We start from the raw sequence: 22,886 nt of genomic DNA on the forward strand, positions 1-22,886 counted from the left end.
GAGTCATTCTAAACTAGGAGTTTGACAGACAGACCAGACACACCCTGCAGACGCTGTTGCTTGAACTGTTGTTTATACACCTACATAAAGTTCCTTTACATATAGGAATATCCAGGCGCGCGCACACACACAAACATACAAGCTTGAACATTAACTCTCAGTAGTCCGTTCAGTCTTTATTTCAGTGATATTTTGTGATAAATCAAAAACTATGGTCAATGTTTAAAAAGTTGGTGTTGATAGAGCTTGTCTTCAGCCAGCTCATTTTTAACTTGAGGCACTGGTTTGTTGAAAATGGATCAGAGCAAGTTGTATAAAAGTAGATTTTGAAGGTTACCTCCCTACGGGATTTGTTAACATATATCATAAGTGTTTAATATCACATTGTCTCTTTTTCACCCCCCCCCCCAAAAAAAAAACTTATTTAGGCATCAACGGCAGGTATTCACTGCATAGGAAAATAGACATAAATTCACAGACACATATACGGGATGTGGTACATTCTCCTCTAATGTTTGCTTTTTCCAATCATCCTTTTTCTGTTTAAAAAAACTCACCTCTAAAGTTTTTCGATGTTTGTACTATTTGTTTTGTCGTGAATGATAATAAACATTGAGAAGGCGTCAGGCGTCTTTTAGAAACAATAAGTGCAATCACTCACTTGAAAAAATGTTATACAGTCATTATGCTTCAAGATCCACTGCTATTTCTGTATAAACTTATATATCACGTACGGTTTTCTGACAAATAATCAGAGGTGCAAAGATGGGACAAAAAATGTATTTATGCAAAGTTCTTCGACACGACAATCAGCTGTGAAGTGCAGCTCGTTATACCCCGCCATTTTGTGTATCGGTCTCCATTCCATGATTTGCTTTCCACGTACACCACGATTTGTCTTCGCATCCTGTATCTGTCGAGCTGCTCGATGTGCATTGCGCATGCTGATTTGTTGTCTTCTGTAAAATCCTTCATGTCTTCTTTGTCCGCAAGAGTGTGTACTGTGATACCGGCATTGAGTAGCCCAGTTAAAAAGCTCGCTCCTTGCTCCAGGTCACATTCAAACAAGACTAACACATCATTGTCTTGTAATGTTGAAGACAAACTTTCCGTGATGACAGTTCCTGTAGCAGCACTGACAGCGTCCGGCGATGTGCCAGTGCTGTTGCCTGAAGAATGAAGAAAATGTAAATGTTAATGCAAAGACCAACATGCACTGATGGAGGCAGGACTGACTAATACTGACGACCAGCTACATGAAGTCATTGTATAATATTCGTATCATAATCTGACAACGATCTCACTTACCGCACTTAGTGATGAGAAGTTTGAGAAACTCAGCAACATTTTCGCCACATTGTGTACAGTCGTGGGACACGTCGCCTTGGTCCTTCTTGTGATAGATGTATTTCACCGGAGGTCCATCTGTAGGAGGGAGATAGTCAAGTGATTCGTTGTCAGCACCAGGTATGGTGTAGCTGGCTCCTACAGCTGCTCTGACGACTGCAGGTGGACAGGTGAGGGCGTGTGTGAGGGTCACTAGTCTCCATCCTTGTGGTACCTGTTTGTCCTGCATGGTGCGTGCAGTGGCCCACATACAGATGTCGGGTTGTTTTTGTTTTAAACGAGTGCACAAGTGTTTGAAATTTTGCCTGTATTGACGAAAACATATATTTAGAATTTTAAAAAACCAGGAGTCATAAATATAGACGGTTCCAAAACGTATGATTTGTATCTTAATAAGGTTGACCTGCTTGTTTAAAAATAATTTTATCAGTCTATCAAAGATTGTGTTTAAACTGTTTCAGATATAGTAACTAACAGTAGTTTCGACTGTTTACATTTGTTCGTGTTTCCCACTTTTACTGTAACTTACATAACATGTTGGGTTATGTAGTTGGTAAATCTATGTCACGTGCACCATCACAGCTATATGAATACAATGTATAATTCTTACGAACTCTATCGATCAAGTTTTTTTTGGTACACATTAAGATAGCTTTATAATAACAAGAAACTACGGATGTTGTTAATCTCTTAACAGTCACTAACACTATCTAAGAAAAATAAATGTGTATGTTCATCTACTAGACTATTCTAATTTAGAAATATGCTAGAAGCATTCACTTACCCACTGACATCATAAGCAAGAACACAAAGAGTGTTGTGGTCTTTCTTCTCACATAACATCTTCACAGTTTCCTCTACCTCTCTTTTATTATTAAAATCGCATTCAATGTGATTGGCACGGAGTTGTTGTTTTACAAAGTTGTTTTGTGTTCTTTTGCCAGAAATAACGTAGAGCTCGCTTGCCCCCCATTTTTCAGCAGCCAGCATCAACATCCGGGTTTTGCCGGTGTTTGGTGGACCAGCGAGAATTAATCTTTCTTCTTCTAGTAGGTCTAGCATGTAAGGATGTAAAATATTGCTCTCATATAATTTTCCTGTAATTAAAACAGCTTCTGCCAGAGTCTTGGGAAGCAGGAGGTCATCTTCACTTTCCAAATGCGATTGAGTCGCCGGCCCACAAAACCTAAACCGAAACATTACAACTCATTATTCAACTTCGTGAAATTTTTTTGTGCTATAATTTATCTGCTTAGTAGTGACATGAAATGCTTCCTCTGCGTCTACAAACTGTGTCACACTGCAGGTAAGCAAAAGGAGCATAATACTGTTAAAGAAGATGGAACACAGTAGTGAAGTTTAGTGAACCATAGGGTTGTTTAGTTGAGCTTAAGCAGGTTTTTCATACTTTTTTAGATGTGCAATAGAAATGCTTTAGTCAACTTTAGTTAACTGTTTGTGGTAATAAGCTTACTTTCAACAACAAAATAAGCAACCAATCTTGTAACGAATTAAAGGTGACTTTGAAAGAATTTATAAAAATGAACAATGTTTGCCTTTGTTAAGTTATAATATTAAGTGAGGAAAATCTGGTTTTGCTGTTTGTGGAAAACGTCTACGTGCTTAGATATTAAGGTATAAGGTTGTGATAGATGAGACAGCTGTGGAATGTACAAAGTTGTGAATGACTTACTGTACATTTTAAGTTTTATTTGTTAAACATAATATAAATAAACTGTTTGCGTATATTTACTGTTTATTTTTGCATAGTCTATATTTGGGATGCTTTTGTTGAATGTTTAACGGATCTATGTGTTGTAACGTAAAATTATAAAACGAAATTTTTTACGAGACACTAAACCTTCCAAATCGTCAGAAGCTGAGGAAATCAGTCAATGAAGCTAGTGGACATTGAACTTCTAGAGAAAACTAACTAAACCGATAACTATATCACTCAATAATTTTGGAAACACCATATTTTTTATTACTGTGCATTTCTTTGGAGCCCAGTCAAGATTTGAATATACAACAGCATCAACGATGACTAATAATTACTTTTATTATGTATCATTTACTTATATGCAACAAACCCGTTAAAATTCCATCAAGCACATAACTAAAATTCAAGATTTAGATATAACAAAGTTACTATGTTTCACATATATATAAAAGGGCTTCTGCTAAGGCTAAATTCTTTAGATTTTTAAGGGGTCCCTGTTCTTTGCCCAAATTTGAAGGGGACCCCATTGATGAAAATTGAAGGGGTCCTCAGAACTTTTAATGCGTACTGTACGTAATTGTTTGCGTAAGCAGAAGCCCTGAATACATATAAATATTTGTAAAATAGCTTTTAAAATGTTTCGAAATGTAAAATTACTCAACTGTCTCATCACGTTGGAGTATCAACTGCCTAAAATTCCCTAAAATAAAGAACAGTTTTCTACTTATTTTTAAAATATGTGTGCTTATTGTATCACCCTATTTTCTTGAAATACGTTAAACAGGAAAAAAAATTTTACCTTGAAATTTATTCAGAGATTTCAGAGAAATTGATTTTACCTTGAAATAGCTTTCACATACAGCTCATCACTCATCATTTTATCCCCACGAGTTCTCTCCATCAGTCGGTCAAACCACTGTCCAAGTTTTTGTTCAGTGCCGATATCAAATGTCGATTTAAAATCAGGCAGGTCGTCAGCACACATGAACTGTTCAAAAAAAATTGTTAAGAAAGTCAAGGCCTTTAAAAAGTATTTTAACCTAAATGTTAAACGCCTCGCGGGTAGTAAAACATCAGTCATACAATGATTCTACTTCTTGATAATCATCATCTTAATCGTAATTATAACAGATTTTTTTATGCACATTTTACCTTTTGTCCCAAATTTGGAAAGTTTTTTCTGAGATATTATATGGCTTTTAAGTATTATCATTTGACCTCAGTTATTTCATTGTATGCATTTAAAACATTGTACTATACTCTGAAAATCCTTTTAAGTCTTTCATTATTCAGTTCTTTATAATGACATTCTTTTAAGAACAAACTTAATCAATTAAAGGATAATAAACATGTTTTACGTTAATACTACGATAGAAGACGTTATTGCTTTATGATGCATAGATAACTGATAGACTGATAGACAACTGGTTTTCATAAATTATGGTCTGATTGTTAATAAGATGTCATTTAGTAATGTCGCTTCCTTGCAAATAACTGTCGCATTTTTAAATATTAAAGACTGTTACAAGCCTCCCAACAACAACATTGTGTGATTTCTCAAACCTCGCACAGTCCCTGATTCATACATAGCGCTGAAGAGATTTAATTAATATCATGAATACCTACTTGAACTGTGTCAGCTTCAGAAGTCACATCATGTGCAAGGGACGAAGACGATAGGTTGGGAAGGATCAATACTAGTCGAACTTCGGGGCACTCTGTTTCATCTTTCATCAAGTAATTTACCATGTTTCTTGCTTTTTTAAGTTGCGATATGGCTTCTTTGCATTGTGCCGTTAATGTTTCGTCAGTTGTTTGTTTATCCCTTTGTTGCTTGCCTGGGCTGCCACTGACAGTTTTCACCACTACAGCTGTAAACCCAAACTTTTTGTGGATGATCAAGAGGTCGAAACATTTGTGGTTTTTATCTTCTTTCTTAACACGACGAACAGAGTGTCGTACATGGTTTTGGGGTACATTGTTTAAATAGTCTTTATACCGGAACTGTGTCAGTACAAACATTGGTTCTTGTCTTTGTTCCCCCACGTGACGTAAGCAGTGAAGCACGTGATGCATGTCTCGGTCGTATTGGACTTCACTCGGGTCACAAGATTCATAAACAAGAACCGATGTGGATTTCACAGTCTCTTTCTTGTATCGACATTTGTTGAAATAGATTGGAGGAACACAATAGCAGGAGCTGAGTATGTCTGCATACATTTCTCTCACTTTTTCTTCCAGGTATTTCTGGAACTTCTGAGTTTGCACTTCTTGTTTCTGTCACAAATAAAAACATAGAAAATTAAAAATATTAATGGAGTTTTCTGTATACATTCTGCATACATATTTGTTTCTAGTTTAAAAAGTTGAAAATAAGATAAAAAGTTTTTTTCTGCAACGTTTTACGGAGCAAGAATGTTGTCTAGTTGCTTATATAAAGGTCACCTCCTTGAAATACGAAATAAGCCTGATACAATGGAGAACAACGTTAATATACATATACACATAAACGTTTGAATGATTTTCTTCTAAAATTGTTTCATTCTACATCCTTAAAAATGCACATACTTTAAAGTTTGTCTGGATAGTAGCAAAAGAATATAAGTAAAAGCAATGTTGACTACAAAGGATTTGTTTTTTGTATTTTGAGCTTACCAGTTCTATACATGTATTCTTTGCTGTGTCTTTTAACGAATTAAGCATACGTTAAACGAGATTATCAATAAGCTAAATGTATCAAACTAGCAAAAAAAGGGGTTCGCTAAACGACTGTTCAAGCCCCTACACGAATATATCGGTTATTTTGTATCTCGAGTCTTGTGAACAAGGAGGCCTCTTACCTCCAACATCATCTCAGTCTCTGACTTGTGTTCATCATGAGGTCTTTGGCGTCGTCTTTGCTGGAAGCGTGATGATAGCTTCCTGAAATATGAAAACTAAATTGTTTACTCTCATCTTAGTGATTGATTTTAGACATTTTATCTACTATTTTAGAAAATATCCCATCAGGTGTTTAACTTCATTTGGCAATTTTGATACTTCAGGCAGTTTTGAATCTGCTTGTTAATGAAAAATGTTTTAGAAACAGAATATAAAAACCAAAAAATTGTTTCTTACCTACCGTCTAAATCTCAGTAATAAAATGACAAAGGCAGATACAACTACAACTGCACTCAGCAGGGACGAAATCAGTATGATGATCAAAGGGCTGCTAATTTCTTCATTAGAATGATCTGAAATTAGATTAACCAAGCAATGGTAAGTCAGTATGTGCATAGATTAAAAACAGGCTATTTCCCTATCTGAGTAAACATCAGGTTGGCTTGAGTCTTTTTATGTGTTTAGGCTTTTGATAAAAAATTAGATGCGTTGTAGGTAAACTAAGAACAAAAGAAAAAGAAAAGGTTAAAAAATATATACCATAGTTATGTTCATCAAGAACGCAAAGTTTTTCTGGAAGAGTGCGATAATCTGAATGCCAACAGGAATAGTTGCCTGATGTTTCTTTCGTCACATCCGGTATCAAGATAGTAAAATCAGACGATACTGTAGAGATGTACACGTAGCCACTGTCACCCTCACAGCGTGTTTGCCCGTCCTCCCACCAACACTTTATTACTACTACTGCAGGATGAAAAAAATATAAACGTGAGAAAAAATTGTCATCAAAAATTAGAGGAAACGTTTCTCAGATGTTGCGTTTAATATGAAGGAAATAATCCGATCATGAGAAATGAAAGGAATAAAAAAAAATTAGAGATAAACACGGGTAAAGCAGAGCGTTCTAAAAGCTCCGTAAATATCTCAGACTATATGAACAATAAAATACATTAATATCATACCCAGGAAAAGGTGAATGGATTTCTATATTTTTACACTACGTTGAGGGGAAACATATTTAAGGGACAACATGTAAAATTTATCAATAATTCTTATTATTTGTGCCTCAATATTAATCTTCTGTTTGCAGAACATCTGTTGATTTAACTTGTTAAGGCAATGTTTTTCTATCACGCATTAAAATTATTTTACCTTTTTTGTGAAGATCGATGTGCTTGTACACAGAGATGTTAAGTTGTCTCCTTGCGATATCCTCGCTGAATTTACAAATTAGAGTCGCGTTTGCTTCAGATTTGTCTTTACTCACTTCACATGTGTTTTCCTTGTCTGATAGAAAGAGGGACTGGTTGTAAGTGTCTTTTTTATTCCAGCATCTCAACATTTTTTACAACGAAAAAGTCTAGTATTGTGTCTAAATCATAAAGAATGTGTATAAATGTATTTTAGTATGTCCTATACCAACCAAAACAATCTGAAAAGAAATAACCACTCGGGGTCTGTCCACTGTAACATTCATGCAAACTCTGGCCCATAAAACTGTCAATTACTTACCATTTTTTAAGTTGAACAGACATGTTTCTAATAAGTTTGGACTGTAGCCAGCAACCTGACAGGCGTAACTGCCTGTATGTAATGGTGTCACGTTATGTATTGTAACATTGAGCTGTGTGTTGATTGCCTTGTTGTATTGGAATGAAGGTTTTGTATAACAATCCAGGTTTCCTTTAATCCACCAGCAGTCTACAGCAGACTCTGTCACAAGAAAACCATCGTGCTTTTTAGAAAAGAGTGTTACATTATCCTTTAGCAAAGTCTCGATCTCACTTTAGTAGTTAACTTTAGTCCTTATTAGTCTTATGACACTAGCATTTAGTGAAACCAACTGACGAACCATCCTGACGAAATTGTATTCATGGAAGTCAAAGTATCATCGAACATATACAATATCTAAAAAGTGTAAAAAGTGTAATAAGTTTTAAAATAACATAAAATGTAATATTCATGTCTCTAATAGCGCATTTCTTTATCAGCAATCAGAGAAAAGAAGCGAGAATCAAATGTGAATATATATTTTACACGAGAACACGCGCATGAACACGAATAAACGCAATGTGACATGGAATTTAATCAGGGAGGGATAATCTCAGGCTTTGTTAATACTGAGTGGAACAAATAAAATACAGTCTACCACCTGCAGTCCCATTTGGGACGTAGTGGTATATCGTGAAGTCTTTCTTGGTGACACCGAGGTCCTCGGGGAAGTGACATGTCAGGGTAGTGTTTGTGAACTCTTCTACAGGCGGTATGGAGCAGTTGGTCTTGCCCTCTGTGAAGGTAAAACGTATTGAAATATAACTACTCCGAATAACTTCAATAATAAAGTTTTAATTGATCACATGCCCAGTGAAGCTAGGATCACTTTTTTGTTTACGAAGAGGCTTGAAATGTAGAGAGTTAAATGTATGTTTTATGCTTAACTCAAATTTTACCGAAGGTTTACTTCTGTTATGATTTTTCAATTTTTAGTTTTCTTTGTGTTTTAATATATTTTACTTTTTCCTGGAGATAGCATATCCCTCTCCTTAACGTATTTCAATGGTCAGTGCACTACCTTATTTCATAGCTCAATCATTGTGTAAGAATTTGATTAAGTGTTGGTTTTGTTTGGGTTAAGGTGTATATTTTCTAGCAATAGCTTTTAACAGGAATGTGAGACGATAACACACATTATACATGTACACACACAAATAAATATGCGAGTGGATATATTTTAGTCGATTAAAAAGTTTCCATCAGTTAATTATTTTATACACATTTTAAATACCTTGAGCAGAAACAGCAGCAAATGAGAGGCAGAAAAGCAGGATGACAAGTCCCATCGTGACTGAAGAAAACTGTGACAATTCAATAAGCAGCACTTGATAATTTTATAATTATCAACATCAATATTATGTGTCATTATATATTTGTATAAAATAAATTTCTTCAGAAAATGGTCTGCAAAAAAAGAGAAAAAAACTTATTACTAGTGGATCATAGTGTAATTGCTAATTTTAATCCGCCATCCATCTTGGAGGTTAAGAAGGGTGATCTTAGAGGCAGTTGCTGAAACATTAAGGAAAACTATTCTATGGTCTCAAAACTTGACTATGAAGCTATAAATAGTATGAAGGTACGATTATGTCTTTACAATAGAATGCAGTTTCCTGATGAACACTCTGTCACCGATCTTAGAAAACTGAATGAACTGTTTCAGGGATATATGTTTAATGGGAAAGAGTATGAGCATAAGAAATCTAGCCGGTAATCACTGGCAACAGTAAGAATATTGTTTCCCCTGTAAAACTTGTCCCAGCTTCAAAACAATGAGTGACAAAATTTTTATCGTCGTCGTCATCATCATCATCATCATCATCATCATCATCAGCAGCAGCAGCAGCAGCAGCAGCACCATGTCATAGTATTTATATAGCTATTTCTCCACAAGGAAAGAAGATTAATGCTATTTACAAGATGTAAAGGGCAGCATGAAGTAATTCGCTTTGGCACAGAAGGCAATCACAATCCAATTATCATAAAAATATACATGCTTAGTGAACGTTGGTAGAAAGAACACAGATAGGAGAAGGCGGAGAAAGTAAAGCATTATTATAACCAAAATATTTTTAAATTAGGAATCTTCCAAAGAGACACACAGGCAGTGTAATCCAGATACTGGGGACAGCGAAAGAGAAGGAGCGACAGGCGAACCTGTTTAGTCAGATTGTGGGGACAGTGTTTAGGGCAGAGTGACCTCACTTGCCGGGTTTGTGGGGCGACACAGGCTCTGACTGTAGTAAGGACATAAGCAAAACGATAACAAAGTACGAGGATCTTAAACACGATGCGAACACGAACTGGCAGTGATGTGTTGTAACATGATCAGCCTCCTGTTCGTGAAATACAATGCGTGCAACAATGCTCTCAGTGTTCTTTAGAACTGTTCGAGCGGGAGATCACCAACCAGAGAGTTACAATAGATAAGCCTAGACATTTGTAACACAGAAAAGACAGTCCTTACCATAGTCAGAGCAACTGTAAGGAAGAAACACCTATAAGGTATAAGAAATTCCTTTTGTTCAAGAACAGCTAAAGCCTTTTTACATTTTTTATTAGAGCAAAAGGAAGTCCTATGTACAAACCTGTACACTCCATAACAAACTTAGAACACTAGCATGCTGTAAGACAGACAACATAAGTGAGTTTGTGCATTGTTTCAATCTGTTTCGCTCATATAATTTAGTTTTTCCTTGCAGTCAACATTTTTTACCAGGCTGACTTCCATTATGAACTGCTAAAAATAAAGAAAATATATAACAGATGCAACACTCACCTTTCTGATCGCCATGTACAACCGTGTAGTCTGTCAACAGCACCACGGTTAGATTACCTTTTTTCAGAAATTGGGTTGTCCCTGGCTTACTCAAGTAGGGTGGGGTTCTATACCCGTATATCACTCGTAGATTCGAGTACGCGCGTATGTGTGTGCGTGCGTGGATTCTGACAATAAGGTTACCTCCACTACAATGTTAAACATCTGTCTGCGTGACTGTTTACTACTAGGTATATTCATTCACTTTTGCATGCAATAATGCATTTAATACCGACAACCATGAACGTGTGCATACTGACTTTCATACATTTATTTATATACTCCACCCATTTTCAACCAGCGAGGAAAACGCTTGGCCGTTGCTGTGTAGATAAGGTTCTAGCGGTAATCATAGCTGACAGCAATATTTGTAGACCTGCTGGGCCTAAGCCTTTTTTATTGTATTTTTAAAATATCTAGTAGAGACGTGTGTAGTACCTACGTACAGTCCTGATGTGTACGTTTTAACAAGAGCAGTTATGTATAGAAAGTAGTTGGTGTGAGCCCGTTACTTCATGGTAGACTGTCTCATGTGGCACGTAATCCGTCAATCATTTACTGTTGTTCTAAACTGTTGTGAGGACAGCGAGATTATCATGTCATGAGTTTTGGAGATTTATAAATGATATTTTATGTTGATTTGTTAATGTTATCTTTTAATTATATTAGGGTGTGTTAAGAACAGTAGACTTTGTTAGCTAGTCTAGGACCTGAAGTTGAAAACAAACGTGAGCTTGTTGGGAAATTTTCAATCCATTTTTCTACTCCTCACTCGTCAACACTTTTTGTCCTCAAACACTTTTCTTTTCTCACTCACAAGCTCGGAATATCGTACAAAATCACAGGTGCAGGTGCAGTGTTAAAAGAAGTATTTTTTTTCAGTCATTGTAAATAAGAACTGTGAAGAAAACCAGTGGTTGGAGAGCGAGTTTCTTTTGACTACCTTAAGGAAATATTGTGATTCATGATATGAATAGACCAAACACAGAGTGACCTCCGAGGGTTGAAAGACACAACAGCCGAGCGGTGAATTACGATCCTCACTACTTTCATTCTGCTTTCAATGTGGTCCCGTCTGTCACAGGCCCTGGGTCATATGCAAGGACCTGATCGCATTATTGTGTAGCAAAGTGTCTAAAGCAGCGCTCAGACAGGCTTTTTTGAGAAATTAAGTGATATGTCCTGAAGGGAATATGATCCTTAAGTAGTTGTTCTCCTTTAGGGAGTAAGGTGTGACACATTAATACACACACTCACGAACGCACTATTGACGCCTATCTTTGTGTTCCTTTTGTTAATCATTTGACTTTAAACTTATACACAAGTATCGTTTACAATCACCAGAATTACAGTACATTGTCAACACATCTACTGACCAGTTGGTCACGCTAATAAGTAAGAAGACAGAGTGGACAGAGTGGACCTTGATTGTTGACAATTTTGTGTCCTTTTAAAGTTACTACGTGAGCACTTTGAAACTATAAAATATAAGATTGATCAAATTATTTCATAAAATAACAAAAAAATACCTTAGACTTTTTTAAGACTGTCACTATAAAATAATATTAATTGCAACAACAAAAAATTGGGGACTGAGACACGATTAGCAAGATGAAGTTTTAATCAAGACAACTGTCAATGACATATCAAAAATAAGAAAAGCGAATTTACAGGGATAAAAAGGAAATGCTATTAAAGCAAAGCGCTAAAACTGAATGTTTATTTTTTAAATTCCGAGATGAATAAACAGGGGGAGCTAAAGTTTCCCCAAATTCCATTTCATCCTCCACTCATTTAGTCATTTCAAAATAATATCCAGAATATTTGTGTACAAACTGACTGCGCCTTTTCAGACATAATGCAGAAAATACGAGACTAACTTAATTTGCACAAGGGGAGACAATCCTTATAATATATATATATATAAAACGTAACTGCTAGTAATAAATTTAATTTGACTAGAGAATGAACGTTCAAATAGAAAAAAAAACAATTGTAATGTAAATAAACAACTTCTGTAAGTTGTAGGTATTTACAACACGGTGTCATACAGTGCAGAAACAAAGAGGTAAATAACTGTACTGAACATAGCCAAACTGATTACATATTATTTTGCAGCATCAAATTAATAAATTGAAGACTGCACAAATATAAGAAAAACATCAAAGATGAAACAGCTGGAAAAAAATGCATATTTAGCACCTTCAAAAACAAAGCATAAATAGCAACATCTTTCGTAGAGGTTGGTCTATTCACAAAGCAGGACCGACCCTGTGAGGAGTTTTGCTACTCAAGACGATCAACTGTGATGTACAACTAGTGATGCCCCGCAGTCTGTTCCACCTCCCACAGTTGTCTAATCTCCTTTCTTCTCCCTCGACATACACAACCACTTTCCTTTTGATTCCACACAGGAAACCTGCCTTTGCTGCAATAGCAACATTGTTTTCAGTCTTTAACTTGTCCTCTAGGTTTTCATTGCTGACGACCTCCACTGGGATTCCTGACTGTACCAAGGTCCTGATTAGAGGAGTGGACTCCGTGACTTCATCTTCAAACAACACTAGCAGGTCTCTGGACTGAAGAGGTGAAGGCTGTCCGCCTGGTGTAATTGAGTTCAAACAAACACAGGTAGCTATACACAAATATCTGAAGCTGGCTATTTGTTGAACGCTAAGTTAATAAACATGGGTAGTGATGACTAAATTAAAAAATGTGATAAGGATGATTCTATAATACATTTTCTTGTGCTGAAAGATTATAAATTACAGCACAGTGTGTGTAATTTATAATCTTTCAGCATACAGATATTTAACGCGTAATATACATAATGTTTTAACGATAACTACTATGAATAGCTATAATAAGTAGTTATATTTTAGCTGATAAGAAACGATGATTTAAATAAGATACGTAGGCAGAGGGAAATAAAGAAAACATGAAACATACCGACTGCTGAAATACGAAGACTTTCTGCTAGAAACCTGACAATTTCCTCGCAGCAAGAATCACAATTATGTTGCTCTTTTCTTTGAAGTCCTTTATGAGCAAAAACTTTCACAGGTACACCATCAGTAGGGGACACGTACTTGCTCTCGGAATATGGCATCCCACCAGAAATGGTTTCTTGTTTCAGGACCTTTTCAAGCACGGTGGGAGGACAGCTAAGGGGTGCTCTCAAATCATGTAAATCCCCTCCCATTGGAATGTAGTTCGTACTGCAGCTAGCTGTCCACAAGTGAAGGTTCTGGAACTTCCGATGAAGGTTCTGGAAAAACTCGTTAATTTGCGCTGTCTTATGACTGGAAAAGATATGTAGTTTAAAGAAATTGAAGTAGCAGCAAACAATCTATGATTTTACTTTTGTATGTGACCAGGTTTGGAGTAGCAAGACTGCGAGTATCGTTATCAGAAATATTTTATTATTTTAACCTTTTACAGTTTTTTAATAGTTTGATGCTTTGCATACCTATTAATATGATTCACTTTATAACTAAAAATCTACAAAATAAAATGAAGTACCCCACACTTGTGTTTTACTTACTCATCGGGGATCAGATCATCGGCAAGAGCACAGACAAACTTCTTGCCTGCATTGTTTTTCATTATATTTATCACATCAGAAATATTCCCTTTGTCTTGTATGTTACAGTTTAAGATGACCACCGTATCCTCAGATGAACTGGCTGACCCTTGTGCTGTGGCTGCTTTCTGCAACAGTCTTTTCAATTGTACACTAGCAGCAGACTGCTCTTTTGATGTGTTAATAATGTGTACCACGTGGCCCTCATGTAGCCACATCTTTCCTACTAGAGCCAGCATTCTGGTTTTTCCAGTACCTGGAGGTCCAGCAAGGAGAATACGAGGTTTGGTGAGGAGATCTGTCATATCCGGGTACAGTGTGAGTCGTTCAAACAAGTCGCCAGTTAATGACACGGCTTCGTCCAAAGTCTTCGGCAAAATAAAGGACTCAGGTCTTCTGGGCTTGTCCAGACAAGATGTAGTTGCAGGTCCACAAAATCTGCCAATTCAACAATAATTTTGACTGATCCAACGTTCTTAACTTTTTTCACTTTATGAATAAAGGTGTCTCCCAAATATATATATTTGATTTGTAGTGCAATGTCCAAAGTAGACTTTCAAGAAAGCTGGATACTACTGGCAACCAAATAGTGTAATCTATAAAGGAAATGTACTTTTAGCTACGTGGTTTTTTTTTCAAATTTTTAGGTAGGGCTGTCTAAAATGATGTAAATACGGATTTTCTTTTAATGACAATTTTCAGTACAAATCAGAAAATGTAGACTTACCTCGCTATCAAGCTCTCGTATATATCATCAGTCATAGCAGAAATATCTGCAATTGTGGGATTCAAGGTGTCCCACCAGTCCGTGAGTTTAGATACACACCGGTCGTCCACGTTCGACGGTGTCTTTGGGTCAGACAGGTGGTCAGCACATAGACACTGTCTGACAGGGCTGTCCACGGTAGCGAAACACTTGTGCAAATTCTAACAAATTGCATTAATAATTACAATCACAATTTTCATCACAATGATTATCATATTCCTCGAAGTACTTACAACTGATATTCCTTTAACTCCTTTTTAAAATAATATCAATGTTTATAAATGAACATGCTAGTCATTATTAAACTAAAAAATGTTTGTATTTACCTGATACACTTTCTTGTGACTGCGTAAGGCCCGTTGCAGTGTTGACAGTGTAATGTTAGGTAGAATCAAGAACCTTCGAACGGGTGGCGTCCCTTTAAGATCTTTCATGAGATGATGTAGTATGCCACTCGCCTTATTTAGTTGTTGGATAGCTGCGGACACATCATTGGCTATCAGGTGTTCTATTTGCAGTTCATCACCGTTTGTCTGAGCATCGTACTCACTGACAGTCTTGAGTACCCCGACCACCAAACCATAATATCGATGAATAATAAGAATATCAAAACATCTGATGTTTTTGTCCTTTTTTTGTTTAGGAACAGGCAAGCAATGTTCGGAAAAGTCAGCACCAGGATTGTTTAAGTAGTCCTCATAATTAAACTGTGTGAGGACAAACATTTCTTCGTCTTTAGTCTTCGGGATGTAATAGAAGCAGTTCAGGAACTGCCTCATGGCTTTGTCATGCTCAACGTCTGTCGGGTCGGAAGGTTCAGGGATGTAGACAATCTGATCAGCCACAGTCTGAGTTTTGTATCGAACTTTGTTGAAGTAAATTGGCGGCACGAAATAGCAGGCATCATCAAGCATGTTCGGGAACATTTCTCTGACACTCTTCACCAGAAATTCTTCATTCACTTTCTTGTCCTGGAAAATATGGTAACCTACACGGGTAATTTTGTTTCTTGCTTAGTTAAGGTTTAGTCTCAAAAACATCATGGAGATAGAAATTGACTCACAAAGTTTATTAAGTGTTTAATGGGTTGTACAATGTATTTCGTTAGCTTTAAGTTAACTGATGTAAATAAGAACACCATAATAGAGTGCAATGAAGTACTTACTTTTACAACCATTGATTGACTTTCATCATTGTTAGTGTTATCTTTTGTCTTGAGTTTTCGCCGCCTGTACATCATCATGATTAGTGTAAACTAAATATTTTTGTATTTCCAAGTCAGTTACATTGCTATTGAAATCAGAGATATAATTATTTATGGAATTTTTTTGCGTTCCTGTACTCAAAAATTGATAGAGTACAAACTGAGGTATACTATTCAGCAGGCATCATAAAACAGTATGTCAGACTTTACATCATGTTTTGTGAACACCAACATGATTTTAATCAATTAAATACATTAAAATATTTCTCTTACCTTTTATATTTAAGTGGTAAGACGATGGCCACAAGTATCAAAATAGCAATAGCCACCAAACCTACTATTAGTCCAATCATCAAAACATCAAGATCTTCTGGCCCAACTGTATGAAAAATACAGCATGAATAAAACAAATAACATTTGCCTAATTGACTGCACATAAAAAGACGAAAATAACATTATAAAAAGCATTGCAACTGTCTACTAGGTGATAAAGATGTTTTAAAAAATCTTAACACTAGAAGAGCGACACAAGAATTACAAAAACCAATTAATAACAGCTTCAACACAAAACGGCCAGACACCAATCATCACAGTTTACAGTTTTAAATTAGTATTAGGTCATAAAATATATAACAGTGTGCATTTTTAGGTTGTAAAATATGGTAGTAAAGTAAACAAATTTGAAAATCAATGACAGAAAAAAACCCATACAATAACATTTTTCATTTAACTTTTTCGCGCACGTGAAGGATACAAGTCTCCTGGTGGACAGGGGGAGAGGCTGGGTGCCAACAGGAGTAGTTTCCCGCTGTTTCCTTTGTTACTTCCAGTATCGTGATTTTAATAACCTGAGACTGGTTAGAAGTGAGTTGGTAACCATTAGCAACCCGACACTGTCGTTGTTCCTGCTCCCACCAACATCCAGCTACGCCTGTCACAGGCAAGAACACATGTGTACTGCAGCCAGTTGTTAAAAGTCATCTCAAGGATGTCCAGCTTATTTTCACTAAAAATTAAAGGTCAATTATAAACTCAAAATTCTGTAATGTTATAAGCATTGACTAATGGTTCATATTTTGAAACATATCTTATTTAGACATTTAGCCTGTTACTAAACACGTATTGTTTCAATCTTTTTTATAAAAGAGAGAATTTTGTACAACTTACAGGATTACTCTGTGTGTGTGTGATTGTAGTATAAAGAAATATTTTCTTTTAATCGAAAAGCAAAAAAACGCTTGAGTAGCACAAACACATAATAGTCTCATAGGTCTAATGGGAGTGCTCACTCTGTTTGTGAGCACCACTGTGCTTGTACAAAGTAAAGTTCAGGTGTGTCTTTGATATGTCCTCTTTGAAGTAGCAGGTGAGGGTAGCGCTTGGTTCAGATCTCTCTTGAGTCACACTGCATGTGTTCTCCAGTCCTGTACAAAGTTGATTGTTGCTGACATCCAAGTCAACAAAGTTACAAATAACTGATTTAAAACAAATAGCTAATTCATGAAACAAATATTAAATACTACATTCATAAAATACACTTATTTTGCATGTCACGATGACCTAATGTCACCAATAAATAAAGAACAGTAAGGCTGCGATATATTTTTCTACTCAATTTGGCAAAATTGTCTCGGCAATGTTTTATTTTTGTTCATCTAGGCTTATAAACAAAAATAAGTTGGCATTTAATTAGAATTTAATTATATTGCAGCAGCGTATTAGAAGACTAGATATATTTAATCATGTATAAAAGACACTTTGGTAAAACAAAAAGTTTAGAGTACTAAAAGCAAGCTATGAACGCAAAAAGTAGAAAGAACAAAAGAAGTTTTGATAAAATACAATTAGGATGTTACCAGACAGGATCGTGAGTTCACATGATTGAATGAGGTTTTGGTCGTAGTTAGCAATCTGACAAGCGTATCTGCCAGTCTGAGATGAAGAAATGTTCTGAAGTGTAATAGTGAAAGTATGGCCGACAGTGCTTTCATATCTGATCTCAGGTCTTGCGGAACAGGTCATTGCCCCCTTCAGCCACCAACAGTCCACTACAGCATCTGTCAAACAAACAGTTTATCAGAGCTAGCTTCCTAAGATCACTGTTTTATTTGTGCTTTTATATTTACAGAATTTTTTTTCAAAATAATCTCCACTTTTGCTTCTTAATTTTTGGTAAAATAACCACATGAAAATAGAAGAAATCTTTCCATTGCACAACGCAAGAAAAAGGTGGTTTATTACAGTCTGATAACAGTTCATACAGATGGAGTGTGTTTGTACCTCCCGTATCATCCCGGTAGTGGTAGACTGAAAAGTCTCTCTTTGTCGTGTTCAGGTTTTCTGGAAAACTGCAGTTTAGAACCGCATCATGGTCTAGCTCCACTGGAGGTACTGAGCATGTGATGCTTCCTTCTGACAGTCCAGTAACAAACATTATTCGTTTCTCTAACTTCCTCTCTCTTACACTAACTTAAACAATACACTCAATCCAACACACACACACACACACAGATATAGAAGAAAAGATAAATTCTGAGACGATTTTGTGACCTTGTGGTAAAGCAGCAGCAATGTGCAGACAACACACTATCAGAATTGTCTTCATCGTTGTAGATGACAATTGATGACAGCGGCAACTCATATGTTGAAGAAACCACCAGTCGTTCAATGCTTGGATTTTTCTTAAGAAAACTGTAGACAATGTAGCATGGCAACTGATAAAAGAATATTATCTTTATTGTTATCTGCACTATGTGTTACCATCACACACACACACACACACGTGCACAAACACACACTCGGCTTCACACACACATACATACACACTAATCAATCAAGTGTCTAAGAACATAGTGTTTTCCTAGCTAGTTCTTTCCACCCTGTAACAGCTGTGTGGGCGGATATTTCTCTTTTCACTCCCAGACTCTCGGCTCAAACCGTTATATTTGCTCTCTTTACACTTGTCCTTTAACCTACAAGGTTGGTTGGCTACAAGCGACACTGCAGCTGTCAAAGCTCTCTGTCCTTGTGTTCTTTACTGTATACAGCAGATATCCAAACAGTCCAATATTGTATACGAGGCCGATAACGAAAACAGATAAAAAAAAGCACGCTAAAAATAACCTGCTGTTACCTTTGTACATTGCGAGGTCACGATGAGGTCATCAGTCCTGTCGTCCTTGTTATTAACAACCGCTCTGAACCGCTTGCTTTTTAAAAAGAATTATTTTATGATCAGATCACTTACCTCAGACGTTTCCATTCATTGTCTGACAGCTTGATCTACTAGCAAGGTCAGGTCAAGGGAACATATTTTTTCAGAAACGGGTTTTCCCGATGTGCCCCTGTTTCTATTCACATTCGCAGACAAACATTCATGACTCAGGCTTATGACTAGATCATGACCTAAATGAGTCGATTGACCTTCTGGGTTACACTGATAATAAAGGAAAATAATCTCTTGCACATCTTTAAGTTTTTATACTTTTTCTCCGGGATAAAGTTAATTGTAACAGCTTATCTTATTCCAGAGATTATTTCTTTTGAGAGTAAATTTGTTAAGGACAACATGAATATTAAATTAAACCTAGGTTATTAAACATAGCTTGTGTCTGAGAGGTGTAAATGAGTTCTTTATTACAAAAACGACCAGAAATTCTTGGATTTAACATAAACGGAGGATATATAGTTCAATCATGATAAAATAATTTTACTCTTTCCTCATTTTTTTTTCTGACGGACTAGGCATGCAAGCTTATTTTTCATTGTCGTTGAGTCTGTAGAAAATGTTTATTTATCTCACATCAATGTATCTTGGTGTGATGAATGTTACACGTTGGACCGTCAGAAGGAAACGCAAAATCACACGCATAGCAAGTCTCATAAAAAGTAGCATTTTACTTTCTGTGATCTTTCGTACTTGCTTATCTTTCATCGACAGTTTCACTTCAAAATTCCATCGCAGGATTCCCCTAGAAACGTTTGTATTGCAAATAAAATAACATTCTATAAGTTTTCTAAGAATGATAGCGACGACGACGACGACGACGACGACGTCGATGATGATGATGATGATGATGATGAGGAGGAGGAGTTGCAGTATAATAGTGGTAGTAGAAGAAGTAGTAGTAGTATATTAGTAGTATAAAATATTAGTAGTTTGCTGGCGCAGCCGACGAAGCATATTTTTGTTAATAATAAAGAATCTAGGCAAGTCTGATTTAAATGGTAGTAAACCCGATCTGATTTTGATTACAAATTAAGTTGCTTCGAATAATGTAATTTGGTTATATTAAATCCTTTGAATGCAATAAAATCAGCCCCTAAATCCTCTAATACTGTTATAATTATATGAATTATATATGATGAATTACACCAAATAATGTTTTAGTGCATGAGTTTTTAGATTTTTATACCTAAACCTACCCATGTAATTATCTATCCGCTGTTCTCCCCTCCCCCCTCTAACACACACACTGACCAGACACAAACTTTAATTTGCTCGTTGGCAAGTATCCCCTAACACATGTTACACACCATATTAAAGGACCAAACGTATTCTATGTATGCAGTCAAATCTAGAGTATCATGAAAACAAACACTACACGTTCATTTTAATACAAACAAACCTAATATGTGATTTATGATAAAGGCAATTTACAGTTTGTGAGAGTTAATTTATAAACACACACAGCAAAATAGTTAAATGCAAATTAATTATGCACAGAAGCATCGATCAGGACCAGGGATGCCCCCACATGATAACAGTGTTTGCAAGGAGCATGAAATCACTCATACACAGGTGGACCATTGTGGGACTGGCAGGGGTCAGATGGTCAGACTGAGGGAAGACATCAGCTGACTAAAGACACAGACTGGCACAGTTGGGAGTAAACTAAACATGGGGTGGGATGCTTTGTCTGACGAAAAATGGTGGTAGCCGTCTTCAGCTACATACCCATCTCCGACAGGCTGATATTTTATTCGCAATGTCACCGTTACTTATAGTTACATTCTGAGTGTCATGCATAAAGTGAAAGAAAAATAAGTTTTCTACAAATGGAAAGATAGTACTAAAACGAATGTCATTCGGTGGTGTTACAAGACTGGAACACCAAGATGGGTAGCAACAATGGGTAGAATGACAGTTTTTTGCGTCTAGTAGTAGCAAGGTCCCCTGATCATAGGTAATGGCCGGCAGGTTGACTGGTGATCAGCGAATGGATGGCAGTCAATGGATGGGAGATAGTGATACGTGTGCGGGAATATGCAACAGTAAAATGTAAGATCAAGTACTCAATGTTCCAGAGTGGATGTTTAGCCTTATTGCCAACGAACGATGACCAGCTGTGACGTACAACTGGTGATACCAAGAAATCTGCTCCACCCACCCGAGGTAGCCGTTCTATGTATAGCTCCCTCCACATAAACAACTACCTTTCTTCTGAGTCTGCAGAGGGAATTTGCTTTGACAACTAGCACAGTGTCACTGTTACTGTTGCGAAACGACTTCTGATTCTGAAAATGAATGACCTCTACTGGAATTCCGGATTTTATTAAAGACTTCACCATTGGCGTGTCCTCTGTGACATCACTTTCAAATAATATTAAAATATCTCTGTAGTGAAGGGCAGAAGGATGACTCCATGTTCTTTCTTGAGTCACAGGTCTTGTTTCCATGGCAGTGATATCTGGATCTGCAAACATTTACAGCCATTAGCACATATAGACACTAATTACATAAATAACTATTCAGGTGACACATGTATAGCTATATATATATGGTGGTCAAGGTTAGAAACTTTAGAAGTAGCTAAGCATTGACAGCATGTTGACATCTTGTGTTATTGTGTGTGAGTTGACATTTCCATACACATGTCCATCAATACGATGCTTAAAGTACAAATAAAAAAATAAGTACCTCTATCTGTAAGATTAAGGTCTCGTTGTAAGAATGTGGCAATGTCCATCCCGCAAGCGTCACAGTCACGTGGCTCTCTCAGGCTATGACCTTGACCCAAATGGCAAAAATCTTGACAGTAAGCCGTCCGTAAATGGTAGATGCTTGCTAGTCGTATACTCACTACCATCAGCCATGGATAAACTTTGTTTCGTTTGTCGCACAACAGCTGGGGGCAAACTTACAGGAATTGTAATAAACCTTTCTTTCCAACCATGCAATTTGAAGTGCCGGCTGCAGCTGGCGACCCACAAGTGAAGGTGTGGGATTTTCTCTTGAAGCGTTTGAAGAAATATTTTGACTTGTTTTAATTTCTTTCTGAAAGAAAAGAACCGTCAAGCACAACTTATCGGCAGAACAATTCTGAAAAAAATACAAATCAGCAGCAATTTAAATCATTATCCATCATCATTTATCATCCTCTATCCTCCATCATCCATCATCTATCATCTATCGTCATCCTCCATCATCCATCCTCCATCATCCATCCATCCTCCATCATCCATCATCATCATCCATCATCCATTCCCATCAAAAGGATCATGAGCATTACTTCTTAGGATTCAGCTCATCAACCAATGCAAACAAAGGTTTGTCCTTTGCGTGATTAATTAGCAACTGAATGGTATCGTCTAATTTCTTATCGTCATCTCTGTTGCACAACACAATGTTTATTGTCTTTTGTTTACTTTCGTCTTGAGACTGTGCTGAAGATGTTTGCTTTAACAACCCTTCTAGTTCCATCGTAGCTCCACCACGTTTGTCCAACGTGTTTATCAGGTACACGGTGTGACCCCTGGCTATCCACTTTTTTCCCACCAAAGCCAACATTCTGGTTTTTCCGGTGCCAGGTAGCCCCTTCAAGAGCACCCGGCGCTCATCAAGCAAGTTTCTCATATCTCGGTAGATGCTGTATTGTTCAAACAAGTCACCGATCAGTGATACAGCTTCGCTGAGGGTCTGAGGCAACTTGTAGTGCTTAAGTTCATTTGGAAAATTAAGACCGGACTGGGTTGCAGGACCACAGAATCTGCCATTCAAATTTAAAAGAATTA

At 36.7% G+C, this 22,886-nt stretch overlaps 2 protein-coding genes and 1 long non-coding RNA gene across 8 annotated transcripts; 1 reads left to right on the forward strand and 2 right to left on the reverse strand.

Moving 5' to 3' along the window:
* Positions 1 to 155: 155 nt before the first annotated feature.
* Positions 156 to 10,644, reverse strand: LOC112575168. 2 transcript variants are annotated; one of them, XM_025256825.1, is made up of 13 exons: positions 10,281 to 10,644; positions 8,733 to 8,802; positions 8,100 to 8,234; positions 7,460 to 7,660; positions 7,100 to 7,234; positions 6,488 to 6,688; positions 6,189 to 6,300; positions 5,908 to 5,989; positions 4,694 to 5,344; positions 3,907 to 4,055; positions 2,132 to 2,533; positions 1,309 to 1,652; positions 156 to 1,169 (listed from the first exon to the last, which is right to left on the reverse strand). In XM_025256825.1, the coding sequence occupies exons 1-13, from the start codon at positions 10,293 to 10,295 to the stop codon at positions 784 to 786; spliced, it is 2,883 nt and encodes a 960-aa protein (XP_025112610.1). In that variant the 5' UTR covers positions 10,296 to 10,644; the 3' UTR covers positions 156 to 783. The 2 variants fall into 2 exon arrangements, with proteins under 2 accessions (XP_025112610.1, XP_025112609.1); XM_025256824.1 differs by having other exon boundaries at positions 6,488 to 6,691.
* LOC112575185 lies at positions 8,812 to 14,097 on the forward strand. The gene is made up of 3 exons (XR_003101578.1): positions 8,812 to 10,006; positions 12,791 to 12,950; positions 13,972 to 14,097. It is a non-coding gene; the product is annotated as an uncharacterized LOC112575185 (long non-coding RNA).
* LOC112575163 lies at positions 11,920 to 19,215 on the reverse strand. Of its 5 annotated transcripts, none has more exons than XM_025256811.1 (13): positions 19,120 to 19,215; positions 18,423 to 18,563; positions 18,153 to 18,284; positions 17,729 to 17,929; positions 17,162 to 17,296; positions 16,603 to 16,803; positions 16,146 to 16,251; positions 15,834 to 15,897; positions 14,995 to 15,639; positions 14,630 to 14,829; positions 13,864 to 14,340; positions 13,269 to 13,621; positions 11,920 to 12,921 (listed from the first exon to the last, which is right to left on the reverse strand). In XM_025256811.1, the coding sequence occupies exons 2-13, from the start codon at positions 18,511 to 18,513 to the stop codon at positions 12,572 to 12,574; spliced, it is 2,955 nt and encodes a 984-aa protein (XP_025112596.1). In that variant the 5' UTR covers positions 18,514 to 18,563; positions 19,120 to 19,215; the 3' UTR covers positions 11,920 to 12,571. The 5 variants fall into 5 exon arrangements, with proteins under 5 accessions (XP_025112596.1, XP_025112594.1, XP_025112591.1 ...); XM_025256809.1 differs by having other exon boundaries at positions 18,153 to 18,281; positions 19,006 to 19,159; XM_025256806.1 differs by having other exon boundaries at positions 19,006 to 19,159.
* Between the last annotated feature and the right edge of the window lie 3,671 nt (positions 19,216 to 22,886).

The sequence above is a fragment of the Pomacea canaliculata genome, linkage group LG11 (assembly GCF_003073045.1).
Source record: "Pomacea canaliculata isolate SZHN2017 linkage group LG11, ASM307304v1, whole genome shotgun sequence".
Classification (NCBI taxonomy): Eukaryota; Metazoa; Mollusca; class Gastropoda; order Architaenioglossa; family Ampullariidae; genus Pomacea; species Pomacea canaliculata.

Coding starts and splice junctions, on each gene's coding strand:
- LOC112575168 (XM_025256824.1), bottom strand. Junction 6,692..7,099: donor CATCGATCTTCACAAAAAAG/GTAAAATAATTT, acceptor TTCATCCTGCAG/TAGTAGTAATAAAGTGTTGG. Junction 1,653..2,131: donor CTTGCTTATGATGTCAGTGG/GTAAGTGAATGC, acceptor TCGTCAATACAG/GCAAAATTTCAAACACTTGT.
- LOC112575163 (XM_025256806.1), bottom strand. Junction 17,297..17,728: donor TGAACTCACGATCCTGTCTG/GTAACATCCTAA, acceptor AACTTTGTACAG/GACTGGAGAACACATGCAGT. Junction 13,622..13,863: donor GATGATCTGATCCCCGATGA/GTAAGTAAAACA, acceptor TATCTTTTCCAG/TCATAAGACAGCGCAAATTA.